Raw genomic sequence first — 25,941 nt, forward strand, 5'->3', positions numbered from 1 at the left:
TGTTTTTTAAATGTACACTACTGTTACACCAAATATGAGTTGCACTGGGGTGACACTGTGCCCTGGCAGGCACTGAAACGCACACGTGTGAAGGAAACTGACTGCTATTATTTAACGCAGTCAAAAAATTGTTGTTTTTTTTTTAAATGTACACTACTGTTACACCAGATATGAGTTGCACTGGGGTGACACTGTGCCCTGGCAGGCAGGCACCGAAACGCACACGTGTGAAGGAAACTGACTGCTATTATTTAACACAGTCAAAAAAGTGTTGTTTTTTTTAAATGTACACTACTGTTACACCAGATATGAGTTGCACTGGGGTGACACTGTGCCCTGGCAGGCACTGAAACGCACACGTGTGAAGGAAACTGACTGCTATTATTTAACACAGTCAAAAAAGTGTTGTTTTTTTTAAATGTACACTAAGGGATTAAATGCTTACCGGATCCTTCTTCACAGAGGAGAGGATTTAACATAACTTAATTAAATAACTATGTACATGAGAATGTAGTGCGAAATAACCACAGACAAACTTTTTATGGGAAAAATTTTGTGACCGTCACAGGCCATAAAATTTTATTAACCTAACAAACTAGATAGAACTGATAGAACTGAAAATATATATGGCGGCATAGAGATCAGCTACCCAGAACAGCAGGAGATCACCGGCCCAACGGGAACAGCAGCAGAGGAGTCTCTGCCCTAAGGAGATGACGCTGAGGGGTTGCAGAGATCACGTGACCATCCCTCAAAAGGGAGGAAGGAGGGTTACCGTCACGTGCACGTGAGGGCCTACCCTCCTCCCCGGAAGTCTGGCCATCACTCACCCCTAGCGACCTTCTCCTGCGCAACCGGACCGAGGATCTCCCGCCGCCAGGGTGAAAGAAGATCTTCCACCTAGATAAGGATTCCCTGTTACCAAGCCGTGTAAACCGCATAACAGGGAGAGGAGATCCATATCCTACAGTAATGGCTTATTGGGCCTAGGGTGAGTAGCCATAGCCCTGCCATTAAGGTGCCGTCGAAAATACAACATCATTAAAACATTACAAAAGGGGAAGGGAGGGAGGGAAAAAACTGCTTCAGCCAGGATCCGGAGAAGAAGAGGAAGTTGCAAGGGAGAACTTGGCTTATCTACTGGTAAGGAGGGGCCTACCCTAAATTGCAACAATGTTGCACCCAGCACCTTCCCTCTCTCTTCTAACCCACTCTCCTACAGCCTTAACCCTTAGACTGCTCCAGGCTTATACTAAGCCCTACACTGCATTAAGGGATTAAATGCTTACCGGATCCTTCTTCACAGAGGAGAGGATTTAACATAACTTAATTAAATAACTATGTACATGAGAATGTAGTGCGAAATAACCACAGACAAACTTTTTATGGGAAAAATTTTGTGACCGTCACAGGCCATAAAATTTTATTAACCTAACAAACTAGATAGAACTGATAGAACTGAAAATATATATGGCGGCATAGAGATCAGCTACCCAGAACAGCAGGAGATCACCGGCCCAACGGGAACAGCAGCAGAGGAGTCTCTGCCCTAAGGAGATGACGCTGAGGGGTTGCAGAGATCACGTGACCATCCCTCAAAAGGGAGGAAGGAGGGTTACCGTCACGTGCACGTGAGGGCCTACCCTCCTCCCCGGAAGTCTGGCCATCACTCACCCCTAGCGACCTTCTCCTGCGCAACCGGACCGAGGATCTCCCGCCACAAGGAAGCATTTTAATGGTACCCTTGCCGCCAATGCACAACCCGATTTACAGGAGGGGTAACAGAGCTCTCTGAATGTCCCCTATGAATAAATCCAGCCCCACATCAGAAAGGTGAACTTTATCCCTTCTATATAGCTCGGTTCTATCAGCCGAAATGGCTTCGTGCCGTACCACGAAGCCACCTGACCCAGTGACGGTTTTCGCTACAGACGCATTGATCTTCTTCCTAACCCGGTATGCCGCCGTATGGGCCGACATATGCCTCCAGTGGAGACGGGGTATTATATGGGACCACCCTATCATGACCCCCGGGATGCGTACTCTTAGCCACCCAATGTCTGCCTGCATAACCTTAATCAACTGTAAAACTGGTATGGCCCCCACATCGTTACCCCCTAGGTGAAGAATAATAATGTGAGGCTTCCCCCAGCGTACCAGGGCCCCAGATATGGTTCCTGCTAATTGGGGCCAGCACATCCCCCTATCACCCAACCACCTAACGGATGCCTTGTTGGAAGGGAGACCTAGGGATTGGCCAAATGGGAGGGACGCACAGCGTAGGGAGGCCCAGTGGACAAAGGAGTGGCCCACAATCCAGATTCGCTTCACCCCGGGGGTAGTGCCTGTGGAGACAAACATTTTAGTATCCTGAATTAACATCTAAACATTAAACAATTGGACGGACATAGGTTCTGAAACAATTGGACCGCCAACGCCCAATACGTTTTATGTCCTCGCACGAGGAGCCCGCTTGCGCAGCGTTAGTCGCGGCCCCTATGCGAAAAGAGTGCGGGGCCAGTCTGCTAGCGTCCAGCCCCGCCTGGACTGCCGCCAATTTTAGGACCCTACCGAACTGAAATTTGGAAAGGGATCTGCCGTCCGCATGGACCAGGAATTGCCCCGGGCCAGGCGGCCTTTGAGCCAGGTAAAGATTAACGCAGTTAACCGGGCAGCATGCGCTGTTCACCTGAGGGTGAACGGGGATCCAGGTTCCCTTACCTTCCTGATCTGTCTTTGATCGCGGCAGAAAAAGAAGTAAGGAATCAGGGGCAGCTCTAACATGTTGCAATTGTATACCTGCCCCAGACGCCTGCTTGGAGGGTGCTACTACCTCACTAACTCTAAGAGCGGCGGCAAAGGCCAGATTAAACGCAGTTTTGAAGAGTAGGGCTTCAAAATCTGATCTACAGACCACGTCGAGCGCCAAGAGCAAACGCTCCAGGCGGTCGCGGGTGATGGGTTCGCGCGTGTCTATTTTCCGCTGCTGCGATCTGCCCCAACCCTTGATCACCTGCCTAATAAAAAAGGAATTGGTTGGGTCAGGAATGGCTAATGCCCTATAGAAAAATGAGAGGGCGGCCAATTTGGATTGTATTGCCCCCTGACGGGCCCCAGAGGCATGCAAACTCACCAGCCAATCATGTAAGTTGTCCCTAGACCCCTGAGCAGCGTCGGCTCCCCTGGACGCACAGAAATTGTCCCATTCAGACCACATGCGGGCATAGGCGTGCCAAGTGGATGGTGCTAAGGAGGAGCGGACCAACGGCAGTAAGGCTATCCAGGAAGGACGAGCTGCCAAAGGAAATCAGGACAGCGTAAGCCCACGGCTGCAGCTGTGGGGGCTAACTTGCGAAATGTCGCCCATTCGAATCGTGACAGGGCGTCAGCTACAACATTGTCGACGCCCGGGACATGACGGGCCTGGAACTGGATGTTAAGGTCCAGACAGCGCAACACCAGGTGGCGCAGCAAGGTAATGACCTTTGCTGAGGTGGCTGACAAGTTATTGATCGCAAAGACCACACTGATGTTGTCTGTCCAGAACACAACAGTCCCGTTCGACAACTTCCCACCCCACAGCTCGACCGCCAAGACCACGGGGAATAGCTCCAGGAGAGTCAGGTTTCGAGTAAGGCCCGCCGGGGCCCAGGACTCCGGCCAGGGCTCCGCGCTCCACTCTCCCTGGAAATAGGCCCCGTAACCGTGCGATCCAGCTGCGTCAGTGAAAAGGTGCAGTAACTGGCTAGACATGGGAGGGGTACGCCAGACCCGAATCCCGTTAAATCGCGTGAGAAACTGTTCCCAGACTACCAGGTCAGCCAGCAATTCACTCCCTAGGGTTATCTTTGATTTCGGGTTTGACCTACCACTAAGCTGTCTTTCCAGTCTACGGTTAAAAACCCGACCCATGGGGATAACTCTGCAAGCGAAATTAAGCAAACCTAACAGGGATTGTAACTGTTTCAGGGAAATAACTGCATTAGAGACTGCCGCTCTGACCGCCTCAAGCATGCCCTGAACTTTATCAGGTGGCAACCTACAGAGCCGAGCCTGGGTGTCGATTTCGATTCCCAGGAAGACTAAACAGGACGCGGGGCCTTGCGTTTTGTCCTCTGCTAGGGGCACCCCGAAATGTCTCATGACGCTGCGCATGATGTTCATTGTGGATAAACAATCATCGGAGCCTGCCCTCCCTACAATGAGAAAATCGTCCAGGTAGTGTGCTATGGGATCGCTGCCCACTTCTGAAGCTACGACCCAATGAAGGAAACTACTGAACGCTTCAAACAAGGCGCATGACAAAGAGCAGCCCATGGGCAGGCAGCGATCCACGTAGTACACACCTGCAAACTTACAACCCATTAGATGGAAAACTGAGGGGTGGAGTGGAAGAAGCCTAAATGCCGACTCAATGTCTAGTTTCGCCAATAGAGCACCATGACCCGCCCTCCTGACCAGGTCTAGTGCGCTATCAAAGGATTGATAGCGCACCGAGCTGAGTTGGGGGTCAATGGCATCATTGACTGAGCTACCTTTTGGGTACGACAGGTGCTGAATGAGGCGAAACTTCCCTGGCTCTTTCTTGGGAACCACCCCCAACGGGGAAATGACCAAATCAGGTAAAGGTGGGGCAGCAAAGGGGCCCGCCATTCGCCCTAAAGTCACTTCTTTATTAATTTTATCCCTCACTACTTGGGGGTGTTGGTATGCTGAAATAAGGTTCCTATTAAATCTCTTACCCTTGATTTGCCTAAATGTGGGGATATGAAAACCAAATGAAAAACCCTCCCATAACATACGTGCCGCCGCCTGGTCTGGGTAAGCCCACAACCATGGTGCCATGGCATGTACATTAATTGGCGTTTCCGCCTTTCTGGCCCAAGTTTGCTGAAGGGGGCTTATTGGCCTGGTCCCTTCGCTTGATGCAGTCACTGCCAGGGTGTGGACCAGAGCAGTACCTGCAGACATGTCTGAAGGTGCATGCACTACCCTTGTCGCATTTTTTGTCCTGGAAGGGCCAGCAGGTTCCCCCCCGTTTCCTGCTTCTGGTATTGCGAAAGGACTGCTGCGCTGATTGCTGAGTTGAAGTTGCAGCAGCGGGTGCACCCCCTTTTGGGTCCATTCGCTGCCACAACTGGTTATCAGTAGAGTCAAATGTCAGGGAAGGATTTCCTGCCATTTTCCTCCTGAACTCAGCATCATATTCCCTCCACACACCTTCACTGTGATTACGCTGAATCCAGTGAATAGTGTCCGTGTATTTTAGGATAGGCAAACTCTGGGAGGGGTACTTTTCGATATAACAGGAGGAAAAAACCCTGAAGCACTGGAGCCACTCATCAAAAGTGTCTGGGCGTTTAAATTTTTTAGGCCCTGTTCCCTCAGCGCTCTTCTCTCTCTGCCTATACGCCTCCACCGAAAGGTCAAATATATTAACATATTTTCCACGGTGGATTCTACTGACCACCTTTTTGCGCAGGTGTCTATGCAATGAGTATATTTTTCCTGGGCTTGCGTCCCCGTAAAGGGCTGCTCGCCTTTCGGAGATGGCCCTGGTAGGGAGAGGTTCAGCTGGCACCTCTGTAGATGGGTTTTGCGGGGCGGGGTTACTGGCGCTATCCTGCTTAGTATCTGGCTTGACCCCCCTCTTTAAAATTTTCTTAATCATTCTAAACATTTTCTTCTGACCTGCCCCTTGTAAACCCAAGGAAGAGTCAGTCTCAGACCCTGAGTCAGAAGAGGATGAGTCAGAGGAAGAAAGGTCATTGTGTGTAAATAAAGCATTCTCACCGTGACTAATGGCAGGAGGTCCCTGACCCATGCTGGAAACGGGCTGGCCTGCTGGCTGGTTTTGGAGGGCGAGTCCTGAAGACCCTTGCTGTGCAGTGGAAGTGTTGGCTGCTGCTCCTGCTGTAATGCTGCCTGGTACTCCTGCATCCGCCCCACTCATGACTGTGGCAGTGTTGGTCCGTGTTTTTGCTGCACTTTGTGATCCAATTGCCCCCTGCAAAAGAGAAAGAATTTGGCGAGCACTTTGCCCAATGGATGTGTCTGGATTATCAGTAGCAAGGGGTGGATGAGCTATATGAAGTGGTGTATGAAATCCCTGACTCACTGACTGTCCATTCGCAGATGTCTGAGCATTCACACCCTGCTGGTCTACAATAGGGTTATGGCATGCCTGGCTTATTGATTGTGCATGGTTTAATGAGTGTGCATGAGCGCCCTGCGTGGCTGCCATGGGGGAGTGGATACCCTGATCAAGGGGTTGTACTCCTTGTATGCCTAAAGTAATGGGATGTTGTAGCTGGCTTAAAGATTGCACATTCGCATTATGTATGCCAACCAGGGGTGTATTATATCCCTGAGGAGCTGCTTGTACGTTCACACCATTCAAAGCCGCATTCACACCAATGGGGGATGGTAAATGATGAGATGGTAAATGATGCTCAATGTTTTGATTAACATGCATACTTTGAACATTGCCTTGATTCACATGCAGGCTATTATTAGACACAATATCATGCGGCTGAGCGGCCGCTTGCACTAAACCACTATCAGCCCTGTGTGGGTTAATAATATCGGGAGCGGCCTGCTGAACGGCATTTGCGTTATCTCCCATTTGTATAAACTGTAATGGCCTCATTGCCCTGGAAGGGTTAACTCTGCGTGTCCCCCTACCCCTATCACTGGCTATCTGCCTGGTACTACCTCTTATGATGGAGCGACCCCTTTGATGCCCCTGAGGATTAACATTCAAATGTGCCGTTCGCTTGCGCAGTTTGCTTGCGCTGCTAATGCCCCTCCGACCCCCCACTGATAACCCGCCAACGGCCAAGGACGGCTCTCGGTGCTCACCTGCAAGTGGCGTTGCCCCGGGAGCCGATGTCCTTGTGACCGCGCGGGAATCTGCCAAGCCGGAAGTGCCGATGTCCGCTTCCGGTGACGTCACTAACATGGCGTTGACACCGGAAGTCGGACCCGGACCACGCGGCTGGCGAAGGAGATCGCTAGGCCCCGAGGGGAGCAGCATAGGCCCTGAGATGGCATGGGCCTCGGGTATGGTGCGACCAGGGGCAAGTCCGGGTGTTGAGGGCTGAGGGGCCATGTTCCGGCCGGGCTGGGGACCGCGTGTTGCCACGTGTGGTGCCTCAATGAGAGGTGTGAAAGGGCGATGCCTGCTGGGGGTAGTTAAAGCAGGATCCGGATCCTGACTAGAAGGATCAGGAGGGAAAACAGCTGGTGTGACACTGGGCCCTGGGGAGGCTGCAGCCATAGCGGATATTATGTTTTTCAATAGGTCAGAAACTGCTGACATAGCAGCAGGGGGTACAGCACTTAAAAATGAGGCCTGTACACTATCAAGAGGTAAATTAGCCTGCTGGGTCTGCAATGCTTGAGGTCTGGGGGATTCCTGAGCTAACTCAATATCAATAGGTCCCTGCTCTTCCACATTATGAACCTGGGCTGACACAACAGTAGTATATTGAGTTGGGGGAATGATATCTAAATCATCCTCAGAAATAGATTGAAAACTTATCTTTATTTTTTCTTTTGCAGGTGCAGGAGGTTCCTGTTCCGACTGGTAACGTCTGGGAGGCAGAGTAGAACGCCTGGAACGATGCATAGCTGCACTGGTGATGACAGAACTGCTAAGAAAAAACTGCTTCAGCCAGGATCCGGAGAAGAAGAGGAAGTTGCAAGGGAGAACTTGGCTTATCTACTGGTAAGGAGGGGCCTACCCTAAATTGCAACAATGTTGCACCCAGCACCTTCCCTCTCTCTTCTAACCCACTCTCCTACAGCCTTAACCCTTAGACTGCTCCAGGCTTATACTAAGCCCTACACTGCATTACTGTTACACCAGATATGAGTTGCATTGGGGTGACACTGTGCCCTGGCAGGCAGGCACTGAAACGCACACGTGTGAAGGAAACTGACTGCTATTATTTAACACAGTCAAAATTTTTTTTTTTTTTTAAATGTACACTACTGTTACACCAGATATGAGTTGCACTGGGGTGACACTGTGCCCTGGCAGGCAGGCACTGAAACGCACATGTGTGAAGGAAACTGACTGCTATTATTTAACACAGTCAAAAAAGTGTTGTTGTTTTTTAAATGTACACTACTGTTACACCAAATATGAGTTGCACTGGGGTGACACTGTGCCCTGGCAGGCACTGAAACGCACACGTGTGAAGGAAACTGACTGCTATTATTTAACACAGTCAAAAAAGTGTTTTTTTTTTAAATGTACACTACTGTTACACCAGATATGAGTTGCACTGGGGTGACACTGTGCCCTGGCAGGCAGGCACTGAAACGCACACGTGTGAAGGAAACTGACTGCTATTATTTAACACAGTCAAAAAAGTGTTTGTTTTTTTAAATGTACACTACTGTTACACCAGATATGAGTTGCACTGGGGTGACACTGTGCCCTGGCAGGCAGGCACTGAAACGCACACGTGTGAAGGAAACTGACTGCTATTATTTAACACAGTCAAAAAAGTGTTTTTTTTTTTTTAAATGTACACTACTGTTACACCAGATATGAGTTGCACTGGGGTGACACTGTGCCCTGGCAGGCAGGCACTGAAACGCACACGTGTGAAGGAAACTGACTGCTATTATTTAACACAGTCAAAAAAGTGTTGTTGTTTTTTAAATGTACACTACTGTTACACCAAATATGAGTTGCACTGGGGTGACACTGTGCCCTGGCAGGCACTGAAATGCACACGTGTGAAGGAAACTGACTGCTATTATTTAACGCAGTCAAAAAATTGTTGTTTTTTTTTTAAATGTACACTACTGTTACACCAGATATGAGTTGCACTGGGGTGACACTGTGCCCTGGCAGGCAGGCACCGAAACGCACACGTGTGAAGGAAAATGACTGCTATTATTTAACACAGTTAAAAAAGTGTTGTTTTTTTTAAATGTACACTACTGTTACACCAGATATGAGTTGAACTGGGGTGACACTGTGCCCTGGCAGGCACTGAAATGCACACGTGTGAAGGAAACTGACTGCTATTATTTAACACAGTCAAAAAAGTGTTGTTGTTTTTTAAATGTACACTACTGTTACACCAGATATGAGTTGAACTGGGGTGACACTGTGCCCTGGCAGGCAGGCACTGAAACGCACACGTGTGAAGGAAACTGACTGCTATTATTTAACACAGTCAAAAAATGTTGTTGTTTTGTAAATGTACACTACTGTTACACCAAATATGAGTTGCACTGGGGTGACACTGTGCCCTGGCATGCACTGAAACGCACATGTGTGAAGGAAACTGACTGCTATTATTTAACACAGTCAAAAAAGTGTTTTTTTTTTTTTAAATGTACACTACTGTTACACCAGATATGAGTTGCACTGGGGTGACACTGTGCCCTGGCAGGCAGGCACTGAAACGCACACGTGTGAAGGAAACTGACTGCTATTATTTAACACAGTCAAAAAAGTGTTGTTGTTTTTTAAATGTACACTACTGTTACACCAAATATGAGTTGCACTGGGGTGACACTGTGCCCTGGCAGGCACTGAAATGCACACGTGTGAAGGAAACTGACTGCTATTATTTAACGCAGTCAAAAAATTGTTGTTTTTTTTTTAAATGTACACTACTGTTACACCAGATATGAGTTGCACTGGGGTGACACTGTGCCCTGGCAGGCAGGCACCGAAACGCACACGTGTGAAGGAAAATGACTGCTATTATTTAACACAGTTAAAAAAGTGTTGTTTTTTTTAAATGTACACTACTGTTACACCAGATATGAGTTGCACTGGGGTGACACTGTGCCCTGGCAGGCAGGCACTGAAACGCACACGTGTGAAGGAAACTGACTGCTATTATTTAACACAGTCAAAAAAGTGTTGTTTTTTTTAAATGTACACTACTGTTACACCAGATATGAGTTGCACTGGGGTGACACTGTGCCCTGGCAGGCAGGCACTGAAACGCACATGTGTGAAGGAAACTGACTGCTATTATTTAACACAGTCAAAAAAGTGTTGTTGTTTTTTAAATGTACACTACTGTTACACCAAATTTGAGTTGCACTGGGGTGACACTGTGCCCTGGCAGGCACTGAAACGCACACGTGTGAAGGAAACTGACTGCTATTATTTAACACAGTCAAAAAAGTGTTTTTTTTTTAAATGTACACTACTGTTACACCAGATATGAGTTGCACTGGGGTGACACTGTGCCCTGGCAGGCAGGCACTGAAACGCACACGTGTGAAGGAAACTGACTGCTATTATTTAACACAGTCAAAAAAGTGTTTGTTTTTTTAAATGTACACTACTGTTACACCAGATATGAGTTGCAATGGGGTGACACTGTGCCCTGGCAGGCAGGCACTGAAACGCACACGTGTGAAGGAAACTGACTGCTATTATTTAACACAGTCAAAAAAGTGTTTTTTTTTTTTAAATGTACACTACTGTTACACCAGATATGAGTTGCACTCGGGTGACACTGTGCCCTGGCAGGCACTGAAACGCACACGTGTGAAGGAAACTGACTGCTATTATTTAACACAGTCAAAAAAGTGTTGTTTTTTTTTAAATGTACACTATTGTTACACCAGATATGAGTTGCACTGGGGTGACACTGTGCCCTGGCAGGCAGGCACTGAAACGCACACGTGTGAAGGAAACTGACTGCTATTATTTAACACAGTCAAAAAAGTGTTGTTGTTTTTTAAATGTACACTACTGTTACACCAAATATGAGTTACACTGGGGTGACACTGTGCCCTGGCAGGCACTGAAACACACACGTGTGAAGGAAACTGACTGCTATTATTTAACACAGTCAAGAAAGTGTTGTTTTTTTTTAAATGTACACTACTGTTACACCAGATATGAGTTGCACTGGGGTGACACTGTGCCCTGGCAGGCAGGCACTGAAACGCACACGTGTGAAGGAAACTGACTGCTATTATTTAACACAGTCAAAAAAGTGTTGTTGTTTTTTAAATGTACACTACTGTTACACCAGATATGAGTTGCACTCGGGTGACACTGTGCCCTGGCAGGCACTGAAATGCACACGTGTGAAGGAAACTGACTGCTATTATTTAACACAGTCAAAAAAGTGTTGTTGTTTTTTAAATGTACACTACTGTTACACCAGATATGAGTTGAACTGGGGTGACACTGTGCCCTGGCAGGCAGGCACTGAAACGCACACGTGTGAAGGAAACTGACTGCTATTATTTAACACAGTCAAAAAAGTGTTGTTTTTTTTAAATGTACACTACTGTTACACCAGATATGAGTTGCATTGGGGTGACACTGTGCCCTGGCAGGCAGGCACTGAAACGCACACGTGTGAAGGAAACTGACTGCTATTATTTAACACAGTCAAATTTTTTTTTTTTTTTTTTAAATGTACACTACTGTTACACCAGATATGAGTTGCACTGGGGTGACACTGTGCCCTGGCAGGCAGGCACTGAAACGCACACGTGTGAAGGAAACTGACTGTTATTATTTAACACAGTCAAAAAAGTGTTGTTGTTTTTTAAAAGTACACTACTGTTACACCAAATATGAGTTGCACTGGGGTGACACTGTGCCCTGGCAGGCACTGAAACGCACACGTGTGAAGGAAACTGACTGCTATTATTTAACACAGTCAAAAAAGTGTTTTTTTTTTAAATGTACACTACTGTTACACCAGATATGAGTTGCACTGGGGTGACACTGTGCCCTGGCAGGCAGGCACTGAAACGCACACGTGTGAAGGAAACTGACTGCTATTATTTAACACAGTCAAAAAAGTGTTTGTTTTTTTAAATGTACACTACTGTTACACCAGATATGAGTTGCACTGGGGTGACACTGTGCCCTGGCAGGCAGGCACTGAAACGCACACGTGTGAAGGAAACTGACTGCTATTATTTAACACAGTCAAAAAAGTGTTTTTTTTTTTTAAATGTACACTACTTTTACACCAGATATGAGTTGCACTCGGGTGACACTGTGCCCTGGCAGGCACTGAAACGCACACGTGTGAAGGAAACTGACTGCTATTATTTAACACAGTCAAAAAAGTGTTGTTTTTTTTTAAATGTACACTACTGTTACACCAGATATGAGTTGCACTGGGGTGACACTGTGCCCTGGCAGGCAGACACTGAAACGCACACGTGTGAAGGAAACTGACTGCTATTATTTAACACAGTCAAAAAAGTGTTGTTGTTTTTTAAATGTACACTACTGTTACACCAAATATGAGTTACACTGGGGTGACACTGTGCCCTGGCAGGCACTGAAACGCACACGTGTGAAGGAAACTGACTGCTATTATTTAACACAGTCAAGAAAGTGTTTTTTTTTTTTAAATGTACACTACTGTTACACCAGATATGAGTTGCACTGGGGTGACACTGTGCCCTGGCAGGCAGGCACTGAAACGCACACGTGTGAAGGAAACTGACTGCTATTATTTAACACAGTCAAAAAAGTGTTGTTGTTTTTTAAATGTACACTACTGTTACACCAGATATGAGTTGCACTCGGGTGACACTGTGCCCTGGCAGGCACTGAAATGCACACGTGTGAAGGAAACTGACTGCTATTATTTAACACAGTCAAAAAAGTGTTGTTGTTTTTTAAATGTACACTACTGTTACACCAGATATGAGTTGAACTGGGGTGACACTGTGCCCTGGCAGGCAGGCACTGAAACGCACACGTGTGAAGGAAACTGACTGCTATTATTTAACACAGTCAAAAAATGTTGTTGTTTTGTAAATGTACACTACTGTTACACCAAATATGAGTTGCACTGGGGTGACACTGTGCCCTGGCATGCACTGAAACGCACATGTGTGAAGGAAACTGACTGCTATTATTTAACACAGTCAAAAAAGTGTTGTTTTTTTAAATGTACACTACTGTTACACCAGATATGAGTTGCACTGGGGAGACACTGTGCCCTGGCAGGCACTGAAACGCACACGTGTGAAGGAAACTGACTGCTATTATTTAACACAGTCAAAAAAGTGTTTTTTTTTTAAATGTACACTACTGTTACACCAGATATGAGTTGCACTGGGGTGACACTGTGCCCTGGCAGGCAGGCACTGAAATGCACACGTGTGAAGGAAACTGACTGCTATTCTTTAACACAGTCAAAAAAGTGTTGTTTTTTTTAAATGTACACTACTGTTACACCAGATATGAGTTGCACTGGGGTGACACTGTGCCCTGGCAGGCAGGCACCGAAACGCACACGTGTGAAGGAAACTGACTGCTATTATTTAACACAGTCAAAAAAGTGTTTTTTTTTTAAAATGTACACTACTGTTACACCAGATATGAGTTGCACTCGGGTGACACTGTGCCCTGGCAGGCACTGAAACGCACACGTGTGAAGGAAACTGACTGCTATTATTTAACACAGTCAAAAAAGTGTTGTTTTTTTTTAAATGTACACTACTGTTACACCAGATATGAGTTGCACTGGGGTGACACTGTGCCCTGGCAGGCAGGCACTGAAACGCACACGTGTGAAGGAAACTGACTGCTATTATTTAACACAGTCAAAAAAGTGTTGTTGTTTTTTAAATGTACACTACTGTTACACCAAATATGAGTTACACTGGGGTGACACTGTGCCCTGGCAGGCACTGAAACGCACACGTGTGAAGGAAACTGACTGCTATTATTTAACACAGTCAAGAAAGTGTTTTTTTTTTTAAATGTACACTACTGTTACACCAGATATGAGTTGCACTCGGGTGACACTGTGCCCTGGCAGGCACTGAAACGCACATGTGTGAAGGAAACTGACTGCTATTATTTAACACAGTCAAAAAAGTGTTTTTTTTTTAAATGTACACTACTGTTACACCAGATATGAGTTGCACTGGGGTGACACTGTGCCCTGGCAGGCAGGCACTGAAACGCACACGTGTGAAGGAAACTGACTGCTATTATTTAACACATTCAAAAAAGTGTTGTTGTTTTTTAAATGTACACTACTGTTACACCAGATATAAGTTGCACTCGGGTGACACTGTGCCCTGGCAGGCACTGAAATGCACACGTGTGAAGGAAACTGACTGCTATTATTTAACACAGTAAAAAAAAGTGTTGTTGTTTTTTAAATGTACACTACTGTTACACCAGATATGAGTTGAACTGGGGTGACACTGTGCCCTGGCAGGCAGGCACTGAAACGTACACGTGTGAAGGAAACTGACTGCTATTATTTAACACAGTCAAAAAATGTTGTTGTTTTGTAAATGTACACTACTGTTACACCAAATATGAGTTGCACTGGGGTGACACTGTGCCCTGGCATGCACTGAAACTCACATGTGTGAAGGAAACTGACTGCTATTATTTAACACAGTCAAAAAAGTGTTGTTTTTTTAAATGTACACTACTGTTACACCAGATATGAGTTGCACTGGGGTGACACTGTGCCCTGGCAGGCACTGAAACGCACACGTGTGAAGGAAACTGACTGCTATTATTTAACACAGTCAAAAAAGTGTTTTTTTTTTTAAATGTACACTACTGTTACACCAGATATGAGTTGCACTGGGGTGACACTGTGCCCTGGCAGGAAGGCACTGAAATGCACACGTGTGAAGGAAACTGACTGCTATTCTTTAACACAGTCAAAAAAGTGTTGTTTTTTTTAAATGTACACTACTGTTACACCAGATATGAGTTGCACTGGGGTGACACTGTGCCCTGGCAGGCAGGCACTGAAACGCACACGTGTGAAGGAAACTGACTGCTATTATTTATCACAGTCAAAAAAGTGTTGTTGTTTTTTAAATGTACACTACTGTTACACCAAATATGAGTTGCACTGGGGTGACACTGTGCCCTGGCAGGCACTGAAACGCACACGTGTGAAGGAAACTGACTTCTATTATTTAACGCAGTCAAAAAATTGTTGTTTTTTTTTAAAATGTACACTACTGTTACACCAGATATGAGTTGCACTGGGGTGACACTGTGCCCTGGCAGGCAGGCACCGAAACGCACACGTGTGAAGGAAACTGACTGCTATTATTTAACACAGTCAAAAAAGTGTTTTTTTTTTTAAAATGTACACTACTGTTACACCAGATATGAGTTGCACTCGGGTGACACTGTGCCCTGGCAGGCACTGAAACGCACACGTGTGAAGGAAACTGACTGCTATTATTTAACACAGTCAAAAAAGTGTTGTTTTTTTTTAAATGTACACTACTGTTACACCAGATATGAGTTGCACTGGGGTGACACTGTGCCCTGGCAGGCAGGCACTGAAACGCACACGTGTGAAGGAAACTGACTGCTATTATTTAACACAGTCAAAAAAGTGTTGTTGTTTTTTAAATGTACACTACTGTTACACCAAATATGAGTTACACTGGGGTGACACTGTGCCCTGGCAGGCACTGAAACGCACACGTGTGAAGGAAACTGACTGCTATTATTTAACACAGTCAAGAAAGTGTTTTTTTTTTTAAATGTACACTACTGTTACACCAGATATGAGTTGCACTCGGGTGACACTGTGCCCTGGCAGGCACTGAAACGCACACGTGTGAAGGAAACTGACTGCTATTATTTAACACAGTCAAAAAAGTGTTTTTTTTTTAAATGTACACTACTGTTACACCAGATATGAGTTGCACTGGGGTGACACTGTGCCCTGGCAGGCAGGCACTGAAACGCACACGTGTGAAGGAAACTGACTGCTATTATTTAACACAGTCAAAAAAGTGTTGTTGTTTTTTAAATGTACACTACTGTTACACCAAATATAAGTTGCACTCGGGTGACACTGTGCCCTGGCAGGCACTGAAATGCACACGTGTGAAGGAAACTGACTGCTATTATTTAACACAGTAAAAAAAAGTGTTGTTGTTTTTTAAATGTACACTACTGTTATACCAGATATGAGTTGAACTGGGGTGACACTGTGCCCTGGCAGGCAGGCACTGAAACGCACACGTGTGAAGGAAACTGACTGCTATTATTTAACACAGTCAAAAAACACTACTGTTACACCAAATATAAGTTGCACTCGGGTGACACTGTGCCCTGGCAGGCACTGAAATGCACACGTGTGAAGGAAACTGACTGCTATTATTTAACACAGTAAAAAAAAGTGTTGTTGTTTTTTAAATGTACACTACTGTTACACCAGATATAAGTTGCACTCGGGTGACACTGTGCCCTGGCAGGCACTGAAATGCACACGTGTGAAGGAAACTGACTGCTATTATTTAACACAGTAAAAAAAAGTGTTGTTGTTTTTTAAATGTACACTACTGTTACACCAGATATGAGTTGAACTGGGGTGACACTGTGCCCTGGCAGGCAGGCACTGAAACGCACACGTGTGAAGGAAACTGACTGCTATTATTTAACACAGTCAAAAAATGTTGTTGTTTTGTAAATGTACACTACTGTTACACCAAATATGAGTTGCACTGGGGTGACACTGTGCCCTGGCATGCACTGAAACGCACATGTGTGAAGGAAACTGACTGCTATTATTTAACACAGTAAAAAAAGTGTTGTTTTTTTAAATGTACACTACTGTTACACCAGATATGAGTTGCACTGGGGTGACACTGTGCCCTGGCAGGCACTGAAACGCACACGTGTGAAGGAAACTGACTGCTATTATTTAACACAGTCAAAAAAGTGTTTTTTTTTAAATGTACACTACTGTTACACCAGATATGAGTTGCACTGGGGTGACACTGTGCCCTGGCAGGAAGGCACTGAAATGCACACGTGTGAAGGAAACTGACTGCTATTCTTTAACACAGTCAAAAAAGTGTTGTTTTTTTTAAATGTACACTACTGTTACACCAGATATGAGTTGCACTGGGGTGACACTGTGCCCTGGCAGGCAGGCACTGAAACGCACATGTGTGAAGGAAACTGACTGCTATTATTTAACACAGTCAAAAAAGTGTTGTTGTTTTTTAAATGTACACTACTGTTACACCAAATATGAGTTGCACTGGGGTGACACTGTGCCCTGGCAGGCACTGAAACGCACACGTGTGAAGGAAACTGACTGCTATTATATAACGCAGTCAAAAAATTGTTTTTTTTTTTTTTAAATGTACACTACTGTTACACCAGATATGAGTTGCACTGGGGTGACACTGTGCCCTGGCAGGCAGGCACCGAAACGCACACGTGTGAAGGAAACTGACTGCTATTATTTAACACAGTCAAAAAAGTGTTTTTTTTTTTTTAAATGTACACTACTGTTACACCAGATATTAGTTGCACTCGGGTGACACTGTGCCCTGGCAGGCACTGAAACGCACACGTGTGAAGGAAACTGACTGCTATTATTTAACACAGTCAAAAAAGTGTTTTTTTTTTAAATGTACACTACTGTTACACCAGATATGAGTTGCACTGGGGTGACACTGTGCCCTGGCAGGCAGGCACTGAAACGCACACGTGTGAAGGAAACTGACTGCTATTATTTAACACAGTCAAAAAAGTGTTGTTTTTTTTTAAATGTACACTACTGTTACACCAGATATGAGTTGCACTGGGGTGACACTGTGCCCTGGCAGGCACTGAAATGCACACGTGTAAAGGAAACTGACTGCTATTATTTAACACAGTCAAAAAAGTGTTGTTGTTTTTTAAATGTACACTACTGTTACACCAGATATGAGTTGAACTGGGGTGACACTGTGCCCTGGCAGGCAGGCACTGAAACGCACACGTGTGAAGGAAACTGACTGCTATTATTTAACACAGTCAAAAAATGTTGTTGTTTTGTAAATGTACACTACTGTTACACCAAATATGAGTTGCACTGGGGTGACACTGTGCCCTGGCATGCACTGAAACGCACATGTGTGAAGGAAACTGACTGCTATTATTTAACACAGTCAAAAAAGTGTTTTTTTTTTAAATGTACACTACTGTTACACCAGATATGAGTTGCACTGGGGTGACACTGTGCCCTGGCAGGCAGGCACTGAAATGCACACGTGTGAAGGAAACTGACTGCTATTCTTTAACACAGTCAAAAAAGTGTTGTTTTTTTTAAATGTACACTACTGTTACACCAGATATGAGTTGCACTGGGGTGACACTGTGCCCTGGCAGGCAGGCACTGAAACGCACACGTGTGAAGGAAACTGACTGCTATTATTTAACACAGTCAAAAAAGTGTTGTTGTTTTTTAAATGTACACTACTGTTACACCAAATATGAGTTGCACTGGGGTGACACTGTGCCCTGGCAGGCACTGAAACGCACACGTGTGAAGGAAACTGACTGCTATTATTTAACGCAGTCAAAAATTTGTTGTTTTTTTTTAAAATGTACACTACTGTTACACCAGATATGAGTTGCACTGGGGTGACACTGTGCCCTGGCAGGCAGGCACCGAAATGCACACGTGTGAAGGAAACTGACTGCTATTATTTAACACAGTCAAAAAAGTGTTTTTTTTTAAATGTACACTACTGTTACACCAGATATGAGTTGCACTGGGGTGACACTGTGCCCTGGCAGGAAGGCACTGAAATGCACACGTGTGAAGGAAACTGACTGCTATTCTTTAACACAGTCAAAAAAGTGTTGTTTTTTTTAAATGTACACTACTGTTACACCAGATATGAGTTGCACTGGGGTGACACTGTGCCCTGGCAGGCAGGCACTGAAACGCACATGTGTGAAGGAAACTGACTGCTATTATTTAACACAGTCAAAAAAGTGTTGTTGTTTTTTAAATGTACACTACTGTTACACCAAATATGAGTTGCACTGGGGTGACACTGTGCCCTGGCAGGCACTGAAACGCACACGTGTGAAGGAAACTGACTGCTATTATATAACGCAGTCAAAAAATTGTTTTTTTTTTTTTTAAATGTACACTACTGTTACACCAGATATGAGTTGCACTGGGGTGACACTGTGCCCTGGCAGGCAGGCACCGAAACGCACACGTGTGAAGGAAACTGACTGCTATTATTTAACACAGTCAAAAAAGTGTTTTTTTTTTTTTAAATGTACACTACTGTTACACCAGATATGAGTTGCACTCGGGTGACACTGTGCCCTGGCAGGCACTGAAACGCACACGTGTGAAGGAAACTGACTGCTATTATTTAACACAGTCAAAAAAGTGTTTTTTTTTTAAATGTACACTACTGTTACACCAGATATGAGTTGCACTGGGGTGACACTGTGCCCTGGCAGGCAGGCACTGAAACGCACACGTGTGAAGGAAACTGACTGCTATTATTTAACACAGTCAAAAAAGTGTTGTTGTTTTTTAAATGTACACTACTGTTACACCAGATATGAGTTGCACTCGGGTGACACTGTGCCCTGGCAGGCACTGAAATGCACACGTGTGAAGGAAACTGACTGCTATTATTTAACACAGTCAAAAAAGTGTTGTTGTTTTTTAAATGTACACTACTGTTACACCAGATATGAGTTGAACTGGGGTGACACTGTGCCCTGGCAGGCAGGCACTGAAACGCACACGTGTGAAGGAAACTGACTGCTATTATTTAACACAGTCAAAAAATGTTGTTGTTTTGTAAATGTACACTACTGTTACACCAAATATGAGTTGCACTGGGGTGACACTGTGCCCTGGCATGCACTGAAACGCACATGTGTGAAGGAAACTGACTGCTATTATTTAACACAGTCAAAAAAGTGTTTTTTTTTTAAATGTACACTACTGTTACACCAGATATGAGTTGCACTGGGGTGACACTGTGCCCTGGCAGGCAGGCACTGAAATGCACACGTGTGAAGGAAACTGACTGCTATTCTTTAACACAGTCAAAAAAGTGTTGTTTTTTTTAAATGTACACTACTGTTACACCAGATATGAGTTGCACTGGGGTGACACTGTGCCCTGGCAGGCAGGCACTGAAACGCACACGTGTGAAGGAAACTGACTGCTATTATTTAACACAGTCAAAAAAGTGTTGTTGTTTTTTAAATGTACACTACTGTTACACCAAATATGAGTTGCACTGGGGTGACACTGTGCCCTGGCAGGCACTGAAACGCACACGTGTGAAGGAAACTGACTGCTATTATTTAACGCAGTCAAAAAATTGTTGTTTTTTTTTAAAATGTACACTACTGTTACACCAGATATGAGTTGCACTGGGGTGACACTGTGCCCTGGCAGGCAGGCACCGAAATGCACACGTGTGAAGGAAACTGACTGCTATTATTTAACACAGTCAAAAAAGTGATTTTTTTTTTAAAAATGTACACTACTGTTACACCAGATTTGAGTTGCACTCGGGTGACACTGTGCCCTGGCAGGCACTGAAACGCACACGTGTGAAGGAAACTGACTGCTATTATTTAACACAGTCAAAAAAGTTTTTTTTTTTTAAATGTACACTACTGTTACACCAGATATGAGTTGCACTGGGGTGACACTGTGCCCTGGCAGGCAGGCACTGAAACGCACACGTGTGAAGGAAACTGACTGCTATTATTTAACACAGTCAAAAAAGTGTTTTTTTTTAAATGTACACTACTGTTACACCAGATATGAGTTGCACTGGGGTGACACTGTGCCCTGGCAGGAAGGCACTGAAATGCACACGTGTGAAGGAAACTGACTGCTATTCTTTAACACAGTCAAAAAAGTGTTGTTTTTTTTAAATGTACACTACTGTTACACCAGATATGAGTTGCACTGGGGTGACACTGTGCCCTGGCAGGCAGGCACTGAAACGCACATGTGTGAAGGAAACTGACTGCTATTATTTAACACAGTCAAAAAAGTGTTGTTGTTTTTTAAATGTACACTACTGTTACACCAAATATGAGTTGCACTGGGGTGACACTGTGCCCTGGCAGGCACTGAAACGCACACGTGTGAAGGAAACTGACTGCTATTATATAACGCAGTCAAAAAATTGTTTTTTTTTTTTTTATATGTACACTACTGTTACACCAGATATGAGTTGCACTGGGGTGACACTGTGCCCTGGCAGGCAGGCACCGAAACGCACACGTGTGAAGGAAACTGACTGCTATTATTTAACACAGTCAAAAAAGTGTTTTTTTTTTTTAAAATGTACACTACTGTTACACCAGATATGAGTTGCACTCGGGTGACACTGTGCCCTGGCAGGCACTGAAACGCACACGTGTGAAGGAAACCGACTGCTTTTATTTAACACAGTCAAAAAAGTGTTTTTTTTTTAAATGTACACTACTGTTACACCAGATATGAGTTGCACTGGGGTGACACTGTGCCCTGGCAGGCAGGCACTGAAACGCACACGTGTGAAGGAAACTGACTGCTATTATTTAACACAGTCAAAAAAGTGTTGTTGTTTTTTAAATGTACACTACTGTTACACCAGATATGAGTTGCACTCGGGTGACACTGTGCCCTGGCAGGCACTGAAATGCACACGTGTGAAGGAAACTGACTGCTATTATTTAACACAGTCAAAAAAGTGTTGTTGTTTTTTAAATGTACACTACTGTTACACCAGATATGAGTTGAACTGGGGTGACACTGTGCCCTGGCAGGCAGGCACTGAAACGCACACGTGTGAAGGAAACTGACTGCTATTATTTAACACAGTCAAAAAATGTTGTTGTTTTGTAAATGTACACTACTGTTACACCAAATATGAGTTGCACTGGGGTGACACTGTGCCCTGGCATGCACTGAAACGCACATGTGTGAAGGAAACTGACTGCTATTATTTAACACAGTCAAAAAAGTGTTTTTTTTTTTTTAAATGTACACTACTTTTACACCAGATATGAGTTGCACTGGGGTGACACTGTGCCCTGGCAGGCAGGCACTGAAACGCACACGTGTGAAGGAAACTGACTGCTATTATTTAACACAGTCAAAAAAGTGTTGTTGTTTTTTAAATGTACACTACTGTTACACCAAATATGAGTTGCACTGGGGTGACACTGTGCCCTGGCAGGCACTGAAATGCACACGTGTGAAGGAAACTGACTGCTATTATTTAACGCAGTCAAAAAATTGTTGTTTTTTTTTTAAATGTACACTACTGTTACACCAGATATGAGTTGCACTGGGGTGACACTGTGCCCTGGCAGGCAGGCACCGAAACGCACACGTGTGAAGGAAAATGACTGCTATTATTTAACACAGTTAAAAAAGTGTTGTTTTTTTTAAATGTACACTACTGTTACACCAGATATGAGTTGCACTGGGGTGACACTGTGCCCTGGCAGGCAGGCACTGAAACGCACACGTGTGAAGGAAACTGACTGCTATTATTTAACACAGTCAAAAAAGTGTTGTTTTTTTTAAATGTACACTACTGTTACACCAGATATGAGTTGCACTGGGGTGACACTGTGCCCTGGCAGGCAGGCACTGAAACGCACATGTGTGAAGGAAACTGACTGCTATTATTTAACACAGTCAAAAAAGTGTTGTTGTTTTTTAAATGTACACTACTGTTACACCAAATTTGAGTTGCACTGGGGTGACACTGTGCCCTGGCAGGCACTGAAACGCACACGTGTGAAGGAAACTGACTGCTATTATTTAACACAGTCAAAAAAGTGTTTTTTTTTTAAATGTACACTACTGTTACACCAGATATGAGTTGCACTGGGGTGACACTGTGCCCTGGCAGGCAGGCACTGAAACGCACACGTGTGAAGGAAACTGACTGCTATTATTTAACACAGTCAAAAAAGTGTTTGTTTTTTTAAATGTACACTACTGTTACACCAGATATGAGTTGCAATGGGGTGACACTGTGCCCTGGCAGGCAGGCACTGAAACGCACACGTGTGAAGGAAACTGACTGCTATTATTTAACACAGTCAAAAAAGTGTTTTTTTTTTTTAAATGTACACTACTGTTACACCAGATATGAGTTGCACTCGGGTGACACTGTGCCCTGGCAGGCACTGAAACGCACACGTGTGAAGGAAACTGACTGCTATTATTTAACACAGTCAAAAAAGTGTTGTTTTTTTTTAAATGTACACTATTGTTACACCAGATATGAGTTGCACTGGGGTGACACTGTGCCCTGGCAGGCAGGCACTGAAACGCACACGTGTGAAGGAAACTGACTGCTATTATTTAACACAGTCAAAAAAGTGTTGTTGTTTTTTAAATGTACACTACTGTTACACCAAATATGAGTTACACTGGGGTGACACTGTGCCCTGGCAGGCACTGAAACACACACGTGTGAAGGAAACTGACTGCTATTATTTAACACAGTCAAGAAAGTGTTGTTTTTTTTTAAATGTACACTACTGTTACACCAGATATGAGTTGCACTGGGGTGACACTGTGCCCTGGCAGGCAGGCACTGAAACGCACACGTGTGAAGGAAACTGACTGCTATTATTTAACACAGTCAAAAAAGTGTTGTTGTTTTTTAAATGTACACTACTGTTACACCAGATATGAGTTGCACTCGGGTGACACTGTGCCCTGGCAGGCACTGAAATGCACACGGGTGAAGGAAACTGACTGCTATTATTTAACACAGTCAAAAAAGTGTTGTTGTTTTTTAAATGTACACTACTGTTACACCAGATATGAGTTGAACTGGGGTGACACTGTGCCCTGGCAGGCAGGCACTGAAACGCACACGTGTGAAGGAAACTGACTGCTATTATTTAACACAGTCAAAAAAGTGTTTTTTTTTTTAAATGTACACTACTGTTACACCAGATATGAGTTGCATTGGGGTGACACTGTGCCCTGGCAGGCAGGCACTGAAACGCACACGTGTGAAGGAAACTGACTGCTATTATTTAACACAGTCAAATTTTTTTTTTTTTTTTTAAATGTACACTACTGTTACACCAGATATGAGTTGCACTGGGGTGACACTGTGCCCTGGCAGGCAGGCACTGAAACGCACATGTGTGAAGGAAACTGACTGTTATTATTTAACACAGTCAAAAAAGTGTTGTTGTTTTTTAAAAGTACACTACTGTTACACCAAATATGAGTTGCACTGGGGTGACACTGTGCCCTGGCAGGCACTGAAACGCACACGTGTGAAGGAAACTGACTGCTATTATTTAACACAGTCAAAAAAGTGTTTTTTTTTTAAATGTACACTACTGTTACACCAGATATGAGTTGCACTGGGGTGACACTGTGCCCTGGCAGGCAGGCACTGAAACGCACACGTGTGAAGGAAACTGACTGCTATTATTTAACACAGTCAAAAAAGTGTTTGTTTTTTTAAATGTACACTACTGTTACACCAGATATGAGTTGCACTGGGGTGACACTGTGCCCTGGCAGGCACTGAAACGCACACGTGTGAAGGAAACTGACTGCTATTATTTAACACAGTCAAAAAAGTGTTTTTTTTTTAAATGTACACTACTGTTACACCAGATATGAGTTGCACTGGGGTGACACTGTGCCCTGGCAGGCAGGCACTGAAACGCACACGTGTGAAGGAAACTGACTGCTATTATTTAACACAGTCAAAAAAGTGTTTGTTTTTTTAAATGTACACTACTGTTACACCAGATATGAGTTGCACTGGGGTGACACTGTGCCCTGGCAGGCAGGCACTGAAACGCACACGTGTGAAGGAAACTGACTGCTATTATTTAACACAGTCAAAAAAGTGTTTTTTTTTTTTAAATGTACACTACTTTTACACCAGATATGAGTTGCACTCGGGTGACACTGTGCCCTGGCAGGCACTGTAACGCACACGTGTGAAGGAAACTGACTGCTATTATTTAACACAGTCAAAAAAGTGTTGTTTTTTTTTAAATGTACACTACTGTTACACCAGATATGAGTTGCACTGGGGTGACACTGTGCCCTGGCAGGCAGACACTGAAACGCACACGTGTGAAGGAAACTGACTGCTATTATTTAACACAGTCAAAAAAGTGTTGTTGTTTTTTAAATGTACACTACTGTTACACCAAATATGAGTTACACTGGGGTGACACTGTGCCCTGGCAGGCACTGAAACGCACACGTGTGAAGGAAACTGACTGCTATTATTTAACACAGTCAAGAAAGTGTTTTTTTTTTTTAAATGTACACTACTGTTACACCAGATATGAGTTGCACTGGGGTGACACTGTGCCCTGGCAGGCAGGCACTGAAACGCACACGTGTGAAGGAAACTGACTGCTATTATTTAACACAGTCAAAAAAGTGTTGTTGTTTTTTAAATGTACACTACTGTTACACCAGATATGAGTTGCACTCGGGTGACACTGTGCCCTGGCAGGCACTGAAATGCACACGTGTGAAGGAAACTGACTGCTATTATTTAACACAGTCAAAAAAGTGTTGTTGTTTTTTAAATGTACACTACTGTTACACCAGATATGAGTTGAACTGGGGTGACACTGTGCCCTGGCAGGCAGGCACTGAAACGCACACGTGTGAAGGAAACTGACTGCTATTATTTAACACAGTCAAAAAATGTTGTTGTTTTGTAAATGTACACTACTGTTACACCAAATATGAGTTGCACTGGGGTGACACTGTGCCCTGGCATGCACTGAAACGCACATGTGTGAAGGAAACTGACTGCTATTATTTAACACAGTCAAAAAAGTGTTGTTTTTTTAAATGTACACTACTGTTACACCAGATATGAGTTGCACTGGGGAGACACTGTGCCCTGGCAGGCACTGAAACGCACACGTGTGAAGGAAACTGACTGCTATTATTTAACACAGTCAAAAAAGTGTTTTTTTTTTAAATGTACACTACTGTTACACCAGATATGAGTTGCACTGGGGTGACACTGTGCCCTGGCAGGCAGGCACTGAAATGCACACGTGTGAAGGAAACTGACTGCTATTCTTTAACACAGTCAAAAAAGTGTTGTTTTTTTTAAATGTACACTACTGTTACACCAGATATGAGTTGCACTGGGGTGACACTGTGCCCTGGC

The 25,941-nt window shown here is 44.4% G+C and overlaps 1 protein-coding gene across 3 annotated transcripts; it reads right to left on the bottom strand.

Moving 5' to 3' along the window:
* Nucleotides 1-536: 536 nt before the first annotated feature.
* Nucleotides 537-7,811, bottom strand: LOC128648587 (uncharacterized). 3 transcript variants are annotated; one of them, XM_053701350.1, is made up of 3 exons: nucleotides 5,794-7,810; nucleotides 3,134-3,294; nucleotides 2,184-2,345 (listed from the first exon to the last, which is right to left on the bottom strand). In XM_053701350.1, the coding sequence occupies exons 1-3, from the start codon at nucleotides 7,628-7,630 to the stop codon at nucleotides 2,328-2,330; spliced, it is 2,016 nt and encodes a 671-aa protein (XP_053557325.1). In that variant the 5' UTR covers nucleotides 7,631-7,810; the 3' UTR covers nucleotides 2,184-2,327. The 3 variants fall into 3 exon arrangements, with proteins under 3 accessions (XP_053557324.1, XP_053557325.1, XP_053557323.1); XM_053701349.1 differs by lacking the exon at nucleotides 3,134-3,294 and having other exon boundaries at nucleotides 537-2,345; nucleotides 5,794-7,806; XM_053701348.1 differs by having other exon boundaries at nucleotides 2,208-3,294; nucleotides 5,794-7,811.
* Nucleotides 7,812-25,941: the final 18,130 nt, after the last annotated feature.

This window comes from Bombina bombina, chromosome 2 (assembly GCF_027579735.1).
Source record: "Bombina bombina isolate aBomBom1 chromosome 2, aBomBom1.pri, whole genome shotgun sequence".
Lineage (NCBI taxonomy): Eukaryota > Metazoa > Chordata > Amphibia > Anura > Bombinatoridae > Bombina > Bombina bombina.

Bases quoted from the DNA above. Each gene is read 5' to 3' on its own strand.
- LOC128648587 (XM_053701348.1), bottom strand. From the start codon at position 7,630: ATGCATCGTTCCAGGCGTTCTACTCTGCCTCCCAGACGTTACCAGTCG. The intron at 3,295-5,793 runs GTGAGAATGCTT...TTCCTTTGGCAG, and splicing joins ACCTCCTGCCATTAGTCACG to CTCGTCCTTCCTGGATAGCC.